The sequence below is a fragment of the Pseudorca crassidens genome, chromosome 5 (genome assembly GCF_039906515.1).
Source record: "Pseudorca crassidens isolate mPseCra1 chromosome 5, mPseCra1.hap1, whole genome shotgun sequence".
Lineage (NCBI taxonomy): Eukaryota > Metazoa > Chordata > Mammalia > Artiodactyla > Delphinidae > Pseudorca > Pseudorca crassidens.
This window is the reverse complement of record NC_090300.1, coordinates 100,669,773-100,685,621: the sequence shown is the minus strand read 5'-3', so window position 1 is coordinate 100,685,621 and position 15,849 is coordinate 100,669,773. Positions and strand designations below refer to the sequence as shown.

The window sequence follows — 15,849 nt, the reverse complement described above, 5'->3', positions numbered from 1 at the left end:
AAACCAGATGAATACTGGAGAACAGCTAGTTAATATTAGATCTGAGAATGGTTTTTACTATACATTAACAATTACTTTTCAGAAAGGACAGCTCCAAAAGGGAAGTCAGCAGAAAAAGAAATCCTCTCCAGAGGGATAGCTCACATAAATATCAACGTCTTTTAAGAATTAACAATTTTAAGGGCTTCCCTGGTGGCGCAGTGGTTGAGAGTCCACCTGCCGATGCAGGGGACATGGGTTCGTGCCCCGGTCCGGGAAGATCCCACATGCCATGCCGCGGAACGGCTATGCCCGTGAGCCATGGCCGCTGAGCCTGCGCGTCTGGAGCCTGTGCTCCGCAACGGGAGAGGCCACAACAGTGAGAGGCCCGTGTACCACAAAATAAATAAATAAATAAATAAAATTTAAAAAGAATTAACAATTTTACTCTCAAATTTTACTTCCCACAACTACTTGCACCAAATTAACTGTAATAAATAGATAAATAAATCTAAGTGTAACCAGGTAAAGAGGATGGGATTTACTGAAGAACAAGGCTAATATCTTGCCCTTACCCCCAAAACAACGTACTAAGCCAAGGAGAAATGCTTTTATTGAAAAAAGGCTGTGCATGTTAAACTGAGGTATGATTACCCCTAAAGTTCTGTGTGAGGAAGCACACAAATGACACCAGATAAACACTGTGCATAGGCCTTATGTGTCAATTTCACTTGAAGGTTTTAGGGGAGAAAAAAGTATATTAAAACAAACATCGATCTATTGAAGGCATATACATACATACATATGTGTGTATATATGTATATATATAATACATACATATACTTTCAACAGCAAAGAATATCTCTAGAATACACACACACACAAATGGTAATACTGGTTGCTTATGAAGAGGAATTTAAGCTACTTTAAGCAATGTCCCAGAGATCCATGTTCACGCTCCTTTGTGGCCAAAAAAGTTTGAGGCACACTGCCACAAGGGCACTCCTAAATAAATGTAGAATTGTCTAAATAGACTGCATAGACTGTCTATGCAACAACAGATGGCACAATAATAAATAAGAAAATTTAATGAAATAATTGATTCACTGAATGTTAGTGTCCTAGAGTGTAAGCTTATTAAAGAGCCCTTGTCCCCTCCTCCTCTGGTAAGTCCACAGGACTTAATACAGAAACTGCGGTACCCTTAATGGATGAGATCTTTGACAGAAACTTGCTGACTGGGAGGGGCTCGACCTCGCGTCTTACACCTCCACTTTTGTGTTTCTAAGATGTAGTACCCAAAACTGAAGACAGTCATTTAAGCAGCAAAACAATTTCAAAAACAAAAACACGCTGAGAATAAAAACACAACGAAACATGGCTTCAAATCCTTTGTTCGACTTTTGAATCGCTTTTGGAAGAAGGGGGTATCTGGAAAATAAAAACGTTATTAAGCGGGCCGGCTCAGAAGACCAAGCAAGACACGTTGCTTGCAGCACTTAGACGAGGAATGAAGTGTCAATTAACATGCCCAACCTTTCCTTCTTTGCTGCTTCTACCTGCCAGGAGGTACAGGGGGGAGAAAGAGTCAAAGTCGAGAATCAAAGGAAGAGAGGAAAGTAGGCGCTGAGAAGCTGGAAATGAAACTGGAACACTGGTGGAATTACGAGGAAGGCGTGGCAGGAAAGCGGCAAGCCAACCGGGAAGAGCCGCAGGCCGATGAGACCCAAGGAGGGTGCTCGCGGGAGAAGGACAAAAATGAAAAGGGGTGACGGGGTGAAGAGCGGCCGAGGCTTTGATGACAGCTCGGAGTGGGTCTTCGACTCGCAGGGGCCCGCGAGACCCGGGAACCCTCCATTGTGCGCGCCCCTCCACCCCACTCCATTCCACTCCCCACTCCCCTCACCTCCTCCCCTCCCCGCCGCGCCCAAGCCCGAGCCCGAGCCCGAGCCCGAGCCCGAGCCCGAGCCGGAGCCCGAGCCCTCGCAGCTCCGGGCCGCAGCACCCGTCGTCGCCTGTTCCCCCGCTTTGCCCGAGGTAGGAAACAATATGCTCAGCCCTCCTCCGACCCTTTCTCACCGGATGAAGATCGCCGTCGCCCGGCCTTCCCCTTGTCCATCTTCTCCTCCTCCTGCTGGAATCGCAGTCGCTGTCACCTCAAGACCCCTCAGGCTGGGGAAGGGAGGGGGAGGGGAGGGGGAAAAAAAAAAAAGCCAGGAAAATGTGAACTGCGCTTGCGCAAGAGCCGTCGCCGGCCCTCAGACCGGAAATTAGCCACCCCTCCCACCTCCACCCGGAAATCACTTCCTGGGGGTAGTTTTCTCTGCGGTCTACCGTTGCAAGTGCTTATTAAGTGACGCTGTTTTCATTGTCTCTGCCCCTGTTAGAAACTGAGACTGGGTGCTAGGTTTTAGCCCGAGATCGTCAAGGCTTTGTTGACTTTGAAGATTAAGTTGACTAAAAACTAAACCGGGGAAACTTTAGGAATTCCTCCACTTCACTGAATCCCGCGAGGGGACCCCGGAAATATGAGAACAAAACGTTAGTCCTTTTATGCTACTACTTTCCTCATGGACTCTCCCATATATTTGTCCTCAAGGCGCTTCCTCAGACTCAGAAAAAAAGATTTTAAGACGACAAAAATCAATAGCCTAGCTGCTGGTTTAGCAGTTGGAGTGGAAATCAATAAGGTCAGCTGAGGAGAGAATGTCAGAGTAATAGAAAGGATCTCTTCAAACTCACCATTTTTAAAGGCCAGGAAAAAAGATAAGCTGCACCTCAATTTTTTAAAACATAAAATGCTGAGATGCTAGAAAGTGGGTGGGTGTAAACGAATTTGTGCCGCTAATTTTTATTACAGTACTTAAAGGAATAACCCTGACCTCGAACTCAACGACTAGTACTTGCAGACTGATTTTTTTTGTCCTTTCATAGAACCCATCAGTTTAGAAAATTGTCCTACTTTATTAGCCGTAATGTACATATTTGAATAACTTTTTTTTTTTTTACTGTGTAAGCTTTAATCACAGTAAGTTTCACAAAATTCAGCAGAGCGCTCCAGAGGCAAAATGATACTGGAATGTTCCAACAGTTTAACATCCGCTCCCCCTCCCCCATTTTACCAAGGCCAGTAAAGGGACTCGTCCAGCTCATTACCAGAGACCAGGTTTGTGCTTCTTGAGCCTTGCTTCTTACTTACAGTGTGGCCTGTGCGGAGCTAAAAGTAAGCCTCCAGGTGATGATCCTATTGGGCCGGGGGGAGTGTCTTACATGGCAGGAATGGCTGAAAAGCAGAAATACTTCAGGGCTTGATGAGAATGAAATTCACTACAAGGATTTCATTTAGAGGCCCTAGTTTACGTTTAACAAATAAAAACACTGCCTACTGAAAAATATCTGAATTTTAAGTTTCCTCATAAATCAACTCTTTTAATTGAATGATTTAACTCAAGAATCATACTGGCTCAATTCATCAGCCAATATTATAGGAAACTAACTGCAAAAGATGGAAATAGAGCTAAGAGGTGGAAACATAAAAAAGGAAATTGTAAGTAGGCCTAATCCATTTCAGTCCAAACTTACAGCTTCCTTAAAAGAAGTTTTAAAGTTTAGCAGTAAGAAGTGAACCTGTGAGAAATGAAATTATAAGAAATAATATCATTCAGCTTGCAAATATGTCATTTAAACTTGTCATTGAACCAAATACAGCATTTCTGCTAATAAAGACTTAGTGGGTCAGTTTGTTTCTTTGAATTGGAGCTGGTTTTGAATAACATATGTGAAGATAAATGGCCTTTAAGCTCAAGAATTTTAAATTTGCTTTTTATTTTCAAATTTGCTTTTTAAACCAGTATTTTTATTGTTTAGTTTTAACAATCTCTACTACATAGTTGACTGTATTGCAAACAACTATAGGACTAAAAAGTTCAGTTTTTTACTTTTGAGGGAGTCATTTAACAACCTTACTTTTCCTTTTATGAAAGACTAATTACACAGTCTTTTCTTTTATAGTGTTTTATGATGTTCAGGAGAAAGCTTCCTTATTTTAAAATAAGGAAGAAAGACCAAAAAAAGTGAATGATTATTTTCTCTTTGTATGTTTGTAAATAAGTTCATTTCTCTTATGTATGTTTAGCTCACACTGTATAGAGCCTTTTAAATTAAGATTATTTGAGATTAGAAATTCATCAGCCCAGTATTTTATAGGAGGAGAGGATGGACTGGTTTGATCTTAATGAGTATGGTTCTTTATTGAGTGTTAAAAGTGCATATAAAGTGTTTAAGTTAGGTATTCATTATATTTTTGTTTTGACTACACTATTAAAAGCAGTGGGTGTGTTTTTTTAATAGTTTCAAGACATAGTGGCAGTGTGAAATTGATCAACCCTTTATTTTACCCCTTAATTAACAATTTCTTTGAGGAGAGCTTAACAAAATCTAAAAAGACCCTTCTCTTCACAGGTGAATTAACTTTAAGTACAATCTGAGTATAAACAGGTTCGGTTGGGCACTGGGTACATCCTGACTTCCTAAACTGTTTTAGAAATTAAAATCTGGAATTCCTTACCATGGGCTCCTGGAAAGCCTAGATTTTGCAAAGATATTTGGAGCACTGTGTCATGTTGCTATTAGCCTCATTTTTGTTAGTAGTTGAATCTTATCCTTAAAATATTGAGAATTCTTATGTGAAGGATTTTTCTTCTAGATATAAAAGAATTAACATATGATTCATGAAAAATGACTATAGGTTTTTTTGTTTCAAGGATATCTTCCTTTTTAAGACAATGAGCAATTTTAACTGCCCTACAGTGTAATAGCCTATTCCTAGAAGTTATGAAAACCTGCAGTAACTTGAGGTATTTAAGCAAGAGATGGGTAATCTCTTGTCCAGGAGGCTATAGGACAAACCGTTAATAACCTAAGTTTTTTAAACTGTCATTTGGCTCTGGGGCTCAGCCCCAGGTATCCTGTACATACACCACTATCTTCTTTTTCGGTTTTTATGTTAGATTAATATATTTTTTACAGAAAAAATTATATTTGTATTAATTAACTTCATGGCATACCTCTCTAATACGTTTTTTTTCTTATTTTTTTGGCTGCATAGTCTTTGATTTGCTCTTCATTTTTTTTTAATTGTGGTATACTTGATTTACAATGTTGTGTTAGTTTCAGGTGTACAGCAGAGTGATTCAGTTATACATACATATACATCTTTTTTTTTTTAACTCATGCATTCAAATTTATTTTGCTCTTAATGAGTAAGGTACAGGGGCAACAGTGTTGAGCTAAGGACTGAAATTAGTGGGGTTGACTCTCTGGACCTCACAGGAGTGAGGGAGCTCCTGGAAGGCAGGTACTATGTGTGTCCCCAGCATCTGGGACAGGGTCTGGTGTCCCAGACCCAGCTGAAGATTGAAAACACAGTATACACCTATTTTTTTTCAGATTCTTTTCCCTTATAGTTTATTACAGTATATTGAGTATAATTCCCTGGGCTATATAGTAGGTCCTTGTTGGTTATGTTTTATATATAGTAGTATATATGTTAATCCCAAACTCCTAATTTATCCCTCCCCACCAACACTAACTTTAGAGTGTTCTGTCTTAAAATGTGATATTTATTTAGCATTTCTATGCCTTAATACATTTGGTTGATTTTAATAGAAAAATTTCATTTTATGTTACTATTTAGTAAAATTGAAGCTTTAGGTAGTCCTGTCTTCTTTATCCTTTATCTTTTGGTACCCCCTTACCTCTAAATAATCCCAATCAAGAAGCATAGGATCTAGGATTGGGCAACGTCAGTAAATCCAAAATCTAGCTGTCAGAATTTCAGTTTCCCAGGAAGGCATATCAAGTTTAAAAAAAAAAAAAAAAAAGAACAAAACTCAACTACTAAACTATAGGTCTTAGGGCTGTGTACATAGGAGATAAAACCATAAAGAAATAGAAAGCATTGATTTCTATAAAAGTCTGGAGTGCTTGCTCTTGGAGGGGAGGAAGAGGGCACTTGAAGGCACTTTAGGGGGGGCTCGCAAAGCTAACCTGGGGTAGTTACAAGGGTATCTTTATAATAGTTCACTAAATTAGTTTTCTAAGAAACTTTCCTAGGAGATTCTGTTACATACTCAAATTTGGGCAACCCAAGATTTCTAACATCTGATTTTTTTCTTTCCATCACTAATATCCTATTTTCTGTCTTTGCCTCAGGTGGCTTAAATTAATCTTCTTTAGTCTTTCCTGGGGAGAGGTAGGCAGGGGGAAGAGATTTAGTTTGCTCTTCTTTGAATCTTTTACATATAAAATTTCATAAGCTCTATTATTTTCTATAATTTACTAAATGGAATTGTATACAGGCATAATTATTTTTCTGAAAAAAGCCCTCATAATTGCATTTATCTGTTGGGAAAATAAAAATAGTGCTGCTTTTTACCAAAACAGTAATTCTTAAATGATGTTTTCCAGGGTTTTTTTTTGTTTTGGTTTAGTTTGGTTTTCTAAATATATAAGTAAATAAAAACATGTTCATTGAAAAAAGTATCTTTAGATATTTTTTCATTTTCTTAGTGAAGTATCACTCATTTGTGCTTCTTAATGTCATAGGATATACAACAGGACCTCTTTCTTAAATACACCAAAGGACTGTAATTACTGTAATAGGGTATATTACTGTGTAACGTGGGGTTAGACCCTAACTTCCCAGGCTGTAAAATTATATTTTCATAAAAGTTTACTGATCACTTGTAAAGAATGTAAAATATTGTTAAATATAACCACTTTATGATCCTAGAGGAGGAGTTTGTTAAAACCAAAGTAAGCTAATTAAAATTACTTGCATCTGTGATTCTGTTGCCCCACCCACCCTCTTCTTGTCAAATTCAGAGACAGAAAGTAGAAAGATTTGCCAGGGGCTGCTGCTAAGGGGAAATGAAAAATTATAGCTTACTGGGTACAGAGTTACAGTTTTTCAAGATGAAAAATGTTAGATGGATGGATGGTATTAATGGTTGCACACAATGTGGGTGTACTCAGTGCCACTGAACTGCCCATGTAAAAATGGTTAAAACTATAAATTTTTAATGTATTTTACCACAATTAGTTAAATAATTTAAAATAACTATGTTTTGCTCTAGTCATGGCTATAATAGCAGTGTCACCACCTAATCCAGGTTACTAAAAGGACCTAACTTGAAATTCTCGTTAATGATTATATACTCTTTTCCCTTCTTAAAATGACTAGAGTATTCGATATAGAAAACTAAGTGACTAACAAAACCCCTCACCAAATTTTTGGTGAATGAATGAAAAAATACTGTGTATTTTTTTTTTTTGCGGTACGCAGGCCTCTCACTGTTGTGGCCTCTCCCGTTGCGGAGCACAGGCTCCGGACGCGCAGGCTCAGTGGTCATGGCTCACGGGGCCTAGCCGCTCCGCGGCATGTGGGATCTTCCCGGACCGGGGCAAAAACCCGTGTCCCCTGCATCGGCAGGCGAACTCTCAACCACTGTGCCACCAGGGAAGCCCAATACTGTGTATTTTTAAAATCACTGGTAAAAAATGAATCTTCTCTCAAGTTTGTAGAGCTGCCTGAGTTATTTTGGGCATGTCAGTTTACCTTTGAAAGCCTCACTTCTCTATAAAATAAACATATTAGCTAAGAATATCAATGAAATCCCTTGCAGCTCTGACAGTCTTATTCTATTTATTTATTTATGGCTGAGTTGGGTCTTTGTTGCTGCACGCGGGCTTTCTCTAGTTGCAGTGAGCGGGGGCTACTCTTCGTTGTAGGTGCATGGGCTTCTCATTGCTGTAGCTTCTCTTGTTGCAGAGCACGGGCTCTAGGCGCCGGAGCTTCAGGAGTTGTGGCTTGCGGGCTCTTGAGCACAGGCTGAGTAGTTGTGGCGCACGGGCTTAGTTGCTCCGCGGCATGTGGGATCTTCCCAGACCAGGGCTCAAACCTGTGTCCCCTGCATTGGCAGGTGGATTCTTAACCACTGCGCCACCAGGGAAGTCCGACAATCTTATTCTTAAAGCTAAGTTATCTTATTCCAAACCACTCTTTAGAAAACTAAGTATATAAAACAGTTTCTCTCCTTTATTTTAATGGACCATCTTGATTTTCAAAAGAGAAAATAAATATATATAGATGTATAGGATAGTCTCTAAGAATAATTCATAAATCAACATTTATTAACTTTAGAATTATAGAAGGAGCCTCTATAATTTTTCAAAAGCTTTGTGTGCATCTTTCTCCTGTATATACAGCTAGAGGATTTTTCTCTTTACTTTCATATGCCCTTAGCAAAAATTGTAAAATTCTAACAACAATGTTTAAGTGCCTACTATTCACCAGGCACTATTCCAAGAACTACTGAACAAAACAAAACAAAGTCCTTGTCTCTGCTGTCATGGAACTTTTTTTTTTTCAGCCGTGCCGCACAACTTGTGGGATCTTAGTTCCCAGACCAGGGATTGAACCCATGCCCCCTGAAGTGGAAGCACAGAGTCTTAACCACTGGTTTACCAGGGAAGTCCCAAACTTATATTCTAATGGGAGGGAACAGACAGTAAGCAAGTATATGTCAGTTGGTAATAAGTGCAAAAACAAAAAGAAAAGAAAACTGAGTGAACTGATGAGGATGATTATAATTTTTGTGACTTTCTGTTTGAATACAAAAAAAAAAATCCCCCCCCCCAAAAAAAAGAAAAGGAAGAAGGAGGAAGGGAGGGAAAAATGAAGCATCATAGATAGACAGGGAGTAAGGAAGGATTAGAGGGGATTGCCCTTTCAGATAGAATGCTCAGAGAAAGTTTCTCTGATCAGATAACAGATGGGCAGAAACTTGAAGGAAATGAAGCCCTATAGATATCTAGGGGAAGAGTATCCCAATCTGTGGGCATAGCAAGGGGGATGCCCTTAAATAGGAATTTGCTTTACAAGTTGGCGGCAAAGAGGCCAGGTGGGGCTAGAGTGAAGTAAGCAAGAGAGTGGTGGGAAATGACACCTGAGAAAGCGCTAAGAGCCAGATGATGTAACTAGATGAGTAAGCAAGTGAGAGAAATGGAGGGAAATGACCTTGGAGAGCTAAGGGTCATGGGGGACCTTGTAGGCCATGGTAAGAACTTAGGCTTTTATTCTGAGTAAGAGGGGAGACAATGGAGCATTTTGAACAGGGGTGTGATATCCAATTTAGATGTTTTGAAAAGATTGTTCTAGCTGCTATGTGTTAAACAGACTACCAGGAGATAAGAGTGCAAAGAGATTAGATAGGAGGCTTAATAATGAAGGTTAGTGTTGATAGTGACTTGTACTAGGGCTAGGGCAGTAGAGGTGGAGAGGTAACAAGTGGTTAGATTAGAGATATATTTCAAATAAGGGAGCCTACAGATTTGCTGATTGATCAGATGTGGAGTGTGAAAGAGAGAAAAGAAGGTTGCAGCACAAGCAGCTGAAAGAATGGAATTATTTATAAGATGAGAAAGACTAAAGGGAGAGTAGACTGAAAGGAGTGCTTTGGACGTGTTAAGTTTGAAATGGCTATTTGACATCCAAGTAAATATATCAGGTAGACAGCTAGATATGAGAGTTACAAGTTTGAGTATATTAACCAAGCAAAATATGCTACAATAAATTCTAAAGAATTGTCTACCTTTTCATTCTACAGGATACTCTGCACCTTGCTCCTGTTCACCCCACCTATACCTGTCCTTTATATATCTGTGTGCCATTTGGGTTTTCCAGTTTGCAAACTCCCATTCTTTTCCCCCGAGAATTGTTTCTCAAACAACTAGGTACACAAGCACTTAAAGGTGAAAAAGAGTAACTGAATGCCATATACTATGTGCTATTAGAAAATACTCATTTTATTTTACTCTCTGATTGAAAGAAAAGTTAGCTAACAAGGTTCTTTAGTTCGTTGGTTTAGTTTAGTTTAGTTGGTTTAGGTTTAGTTCATTGAGGTTTAAATATTCAGTACCTTTCTCTTTATTTCAGTAGAGAAAAAGGCAGTTTCCAGCACAGCACCTGAATAAACAAAGTATTTTTAGATCTAAGAGATTACTGCTTTTCTGGGCAAACCTCCTCATCCATGCCAAAGTATAAAATAGACCCTCCTTTTTGGAGAGCAATTTGGCAATATCTGGTAAAATGGAAGATGCTGATATGACCTAGAAGTTCCACTTCTAGGTATATTGCCTTAAGAAACTCTTGATATGTGCACAAAAATATAGCTATGTTTGTTATAGCTTTGTTTATAATAGTGGAAAACTGGAGCAACCTAAATATTCTTCAACAGGAAAATGGTTAAACAAACCATGGCATATTCAAGCAATGGAATACTATAAACTGATAAAATGAATGACCTAGGACTATGTTTATTAATGTGGATAAAAATCACAGTGTTGAATGAATAAGGAAGGCTGGACAAGAGACATATGTTTTTTTTATTTCACACTTCTCAAAAAGGAAGATCATCCTATCTTTACAGAAACTTCCACGTGTGAGACAGTACATAAAATGGTTTTTACCTATATTAGTTAATTTAATTCTCACAGCAGCTTTGTGAAATAAATGATGTTATCCTATTTTGCATTTATGCATTCAAAAAATATTTATATAATATTTGTCAGACACTGTTCCAAGTACTGCAGATACAGCAGTTAAACAAAGTTCCTGTTCTCATAGAGCTTTTATTCTAGTGAGGGGAGACAGATAATTTTCAAATAATACAAACAATTATATACCAGGTGGTAATGTAGGCTATGAAGAAAAATAAGCAGAGTAGCAGGATAGAGGGTAATAAGGATTGCTATTTTAGATAACATAAACTAAGACTCAAAAGTAGAAAAAACCGAAACTCATAGAGGTAAAGAAACCTGCTGAAAGTCACTCAACATAAAATTTGGAGCTAGGATTTAAACCTAAATCAATCTAATTCCAGAGGCTCCTATCTGTCATTTACACGCTAGGAAAATATATTAATTACATAATAGCACCTGAGATCAGCAATACTGTAAGGAAAAAAGTTTTTAAAGAATAGAGAGCAGTGTAGATAGGTTGGATGCTTCGAACAACCAAACACCTTCATGAAGTATTAATTGGGAATCAGGGAATAAGATTCAGAAAGTGAGAAAAGAGTTAAGAAATCAAAGCAAGCAAGCACCATGTTGATTTTGCCTTAAGCCTTGATAGCAGCTTGAGTGGCACTGAAAATCATTTTATGGAGTGCTATTTATTGGAAGTAGGTTGTGGTTGCCAGTGTGAGTGTTAAGAAATTAAGGAGTGAGAGTATTCATGAATTTGTTAAGAACATGAATTGGAGTCAGATAGCCTCGGTACCCAACATTTATTTAACAGTTGTTTGGCACAAGCCACTTAACTTTTTTGTTGTTTTTTGTTTGTTTGTTTGTTTGCCTCAGAATAGAGTCTATTTGAGATTTTTTTTCCAGGACTTAACCTTTCAAAGTCTTTTCTTTTCCCTTTGGGCTATGTTGACAATAACTAAGTTCACTTCTCAGTCACTTTTTTTATTTTCAAATATCAGAATAACCGTATCTTCTATTAGTAAATAAACTGATCATCATCTACACTGCCTGGTTCACATTTCACTTCTACTGCCATCCCCTGCCATTTATTTAATAGCAAAAATGTTTGAATGCTTACTGTGGAGATAAAGACCAACCAAATGAGAAAAGCAAAACCTATTCATTCTGAGCTCACTATAGCAAGGGAGTTAGCCACCATCACTTGCATTTTGGCAGTGACTCAAAGGCAGGCAGAGGAGTGGGAAAGCTTTGTAGTGGAAAAAAAAGGGAAGGCTGCTGGTATGTCCTGACTGGACACTGTTGGCATGAGGAAGCTGAATGCAAGGTAACTAGAAGAGAGGCATCCTATGTGACTGTTTAGGGGTGCATATTTGGCTTTCTCTGGTGGGTCCTAAGTTGGAAGCGGGGATAAAAATTAGGGAAGCTCTAAGTTATTAATCAAGTTCTGGCCATTTTGGACCCACTGTAACAGAAGTTATTGTTTGGCTTCTCAGCTTGTCACTAGAGGTAGCAGTCTGACTTCCTGAGATTCTGACTTACAAGACTGGCTTCCTGGGCTGTTTATTGGATCAACAGATAAGGGATTGGCTTCCTGGGCAAGTTGCTGCAGGTTGTGGGTCAGAGTTCTGTTTTTATATACCGTCTGGCCATTGTCCCTTAGTGTATTCAGTTTCTCACTCCTTTGCATCGTTCACAATTATTTTGAGTTAAAATCTTTACCATAATGTTAATGTCTTCTTAAAGTGCTTAATTCAGTATGATTTCCCGCAGGAAGACTTTAGCAAGATGAAATTTTTATTTTATTTTTTCTGGTACTGACATAATATTGCTTTTCACTTTCAGTGGTTACCAGTGACTCAGGAACTGAGCTTCCGAAAATTTATAGAACAATCTGATTTACTAGAGGAACTTAAATATGACTTCAATGAAAAAGCTGAATTGAGACACACTGAGACACATAAGCCTTTTGTCTTTAACTATTATAAAAATGTCCTGGAGAGGAATAGCAAGCGCTACCAGGCCCTTGGCCATTTGCTTGAACAATACATTTATGAACTTTTGGAAAAAGTGTGCAAATTACAAAAAGTATATATCCCACCAGAGGCTGATAAGGAACCAAGAAGCTTCTTTTTCATGAGTGAGAGAGCATTAACAAGTCATCATTCTGCTCTTCTCGTCCTTCTTCAGGACCGTGGGGTCTTTAGAGCTGGTCAGTGGAGTCAGCAGGCAGTAATACATCATGGTCTCCAACATGGAAGTCAGATACCATGTATTCAAATGGCATTGCAGGCACATTATGATGTAATTGTGCTAAACCCCAACGACAATTTTGTGGACCTGCAGACAGAAAAAGAGTGGAAAGGCCTTTTAACACAAAATGTTGAGTCTCCTTCCAGAAAAATGGTTCAGACTGAGAGCTTTTTATCTCTCCAGCAGTCTCTCCAATGTATTCCAAAAAGATGCAGCAACACTCCTGAAGAACACATGGCTTATATTTGGGATTACTTCATTTCAAAGGCTGAAGGCAAGGATGCTGCCTTCCTTGTACATGGTTATGGAGGCTTGGTTTTTATGGACTTGCTTGTTCGTAGAAAGTGGGAAGTAATGAGCAAAGTATATGCTGTTGCACTTATTGACTCTGAACATCACGTAGGACACCAGCTGGGGAGTGACATCCAGTTATTAGCATGGATAAAGCACCACTGCCGTGAATGGGTGACAAGTCCAAAGCCTTTGGATAAACCTGCAGCTACTGTTTTGAAAAAGGAGTTTCCCACGGTTTCTGCTGGTACAGAAGAACACAACTTAGCCCCTTCCTCTAGCCTTCAGTCAATTTTTAAATACTTCAGAAAATCTTTGAAAGCCAAAGCAGCTATTAATTTCTCTCGAGTGCCCATAGTAACTAGAAGCTCCACAAAAAGAAAGCAAAGTGCTTAAGTTACTTTTTTGCCATCTAAGATTGTTTTGTCCCACTGAAACTTTGCTAATGTAGATGCTAGAAGAAAAAGAATACTTCCAACTCATAGGCAGTATGTTCTGGCTTGAAATTTGATTTGTTAACTCTTTTAAAAAGTGAGTATGTTCTCTTCCGTAGCCTATTGATGAACCAGGAAGTCAGTCAGTACTATCATTAATATTTTACAGTATTAGTCAAATTAAGAGTAGTCTAGTTAGAGGATCTTCTTTTGAAAAGATTTCTCAGTTTCATAGAATGACACCAAAACTGTAGTTGATAGAAATTAAAGACTAAGTCAGTGTTTGACTTCTGCATTCTTAATGCTGTATTAAAAATATAAGTGAACATAAAAATTAAACATCATAAGCAACTCCATTCTTTGTATGTTTGTGAGTTTTTTTGTTTATGTTTGTTGATCTCGTGTGTGTGTTTACTCATACCTTCAGCTAATATTTGAGTGTCTACTATGTACTAGTCAATACTAGTGTTGGGCACACTGGCAAACAAGGCCAACGTTGCCTTTAACCTTATTTGGAGTTCACAATGAACAACAAATTGCAAGTGTGAAGAGTGTTAAGAAATAAAGGGTGTCATAGAACATCTAGCATGAGAGCTAACAGCCTTGGGGTTCAGGAAATACTCCCTGAGAAAATGATGCCTAGTTTGAAGAACAATAGTAGTTATCTGGAAAAACTAAGTCATAGGCAAAGGAATCACATGTGCAAAAGTCCTAAGGCAGGAGGAAGAAGTCCAGTTCAGCTGGAACTAAAAGATTATGGGGAGTAGTGATAAAGAAAAAATTATTCATGACATGCATTAAAGACAGTAAGGAAGATTTATTCAAAAGGGATTGCTGCAATGGGGGTTTTGTAGTAGGGGAGAGAGATTGGGCTCAACTCCAAACACAAGGACAAGGGTGGGGCGGGGCGGTTATAACCAAGTAGCAGGGTGAGGGTCAGTGAATGGAAAACTACTAAGTAAAAACATTAGGGATAATAGATATTCTTGCTAGACTGACTCAACAGGATTCTTACTGAAGGCGGGCCAGGGGTGGTAAGATATTGACAGTGGAGGATGAGGAATTTTATCAGATATAATAGAGGACGTTCAGATACCAAAGGTGAGATTTTCACTAACTGACTCAGCATAATTCCTACTAAAACTGGACTAAGCAGATCCAGGGCAGAGCCCAATGTCAGAGCCTAGTCAAGAGGCTCAGAGGAGCCAGACTCTGATTTGGTAAAGGAGAGAGGTTTTGTCAGTAGCTGCAAAGTTAAGTTAGAGAAATAAACAGGCAGCTTATTCAAGGCTGCAATGTCCATGTTAAGAATTTTTACTTTAGGACTTCCCTGGTGGCGCAGTGGTTAAGAATCCGCCTGCCAATGCAGGGCACACGGCTTCAAGCCCTGGTCTGGGAAGATCCCACATCCCGTGGAGCAACTAAGCCCGTGTGTCACAACTACTGAGCCTGCACTCTAGAGCCCACAAGCCACAACTACTGAGCCCGCATGCCACAACTACTGAAGCCCGTGTGCCTAGAGCCCATGCTCCACAACAGGAGAAGCCACAGCAATAATAAGCCCACACACTGCAACGAAGAGTGGCCACTGCTCACCACAACTACAGAAAGCCCATGCAGCAACGAAGACCCAACACAGCCAAAAATAAATAAATTTTAAAAAGAATTTTTTTTTACTTTATTCTAATGACAATGGAAGCCATTGGATGGTTTTAGACAGGAGAATATTATCAGATTTACATTTTATAAGAATATCCCGATTGCAGTTTAGAGAATAGATTAGAAGGAGAACAAGCTTGGAAGCCAGGAGACCAAAATAATTTTGGCAGTAGTTTGAGAAATGCTTAATACTTTCTTTCAATTGAAGTGTAGTTGATTTACAGCATTGTGTTAGTATTAGGTATACAGTAAAATGATTCCGTTTTTTTGAGGATTATATTCCATTATAGTTTATTACAAGATATTGAATATAATTCCCTGTGCTATACAATAAATCCTTGTTGCATCTCTATTTATGTATAATATTGAGTTGGCCAAGAAGTTTGTTTGGGCTTTTCTATAACATCTTATAGATGTTACATTTGAAAAACTGACTCTGCCATATCTAATAGGACATACAAATTTTTCTGTACATAGCTCTTTCTAGTGTCTTCCTAGTGTTCTTATTCCTAGTTTTGGGGGTTTTGTTTTTTGTTTTTTGTCTGCTCCGTGCAGCATGCGGGATCTTAGTTCCCCAACCAGGGATCAACCCGTGCCCCCTGCAGTGGAAGCGTGGATTCTCAACCACTGGACCGCCAGGGAAGTCCCTCCTAGTGTTTTTTTAACCTAGTATACACTATATTTTCTG

At 38.9% G+C, this 15,849-nt stretch overlaps 2 protein-coding genes across 21 annotated transcripts in view; one reads left to right on the top strand and one right to left on the bottom strand.

Annotated features, from left to right (window-relative positions):
• SENP7 (SUMO specific peptidase 7) overlaps window positions 1–15,849 on the bottom strand; it is a 172,469-nt gene that overhangs the window by 152,065 nt on the left and 4,555 nt on the right. For 12 of the 20 annotated variants that reach the window (XM_067739033.1, XM_067739047.1, XM_067739050.1 and 9 more), the window contains 2 exons: window positions 3,179–3,262; window positions 2,059–2,151 (listed from right to left, as the gene is read on the bottom strand). Coding sequence is in view for 5 of the 20 variants with exons in the window: in XM_067739043.1 (XP_067595144.1) it covers window positions 2,059–2,098 (40 nt within the window). In the remaining 15 variants the exon portion in view is untranslated. Of the gene's footprint in view, window positions 1–2,058; window positions 2,152–3,178; window positions 3,279–15,849 lie in introns of those variants that run through there. The other 8 variants (XM_067739036.1, XM_067739044.1, XM_067739040.1 and 5 more) reach the window with 3 other exon arrangements.
• Window positions 1,263–13,858, top strand: LOC137225269 (putative protein ARB2BP). Its single transcript, XM_067739058.1, has 2 exons — window positions 1,263–2,016; window positions 12,370–13,858. The coding sequence occupies exons 1-2, from the start codon at window positions 1,699–1,701 to the stop codon at window positions 13,462–13,464; spliced, it is 1,413 nt and encodes a 470-aa protein (XP_067595159.1). The 5' UTR covers window positions 1,263–1,698; the 3' UTR covers window positions 13,465–13,858.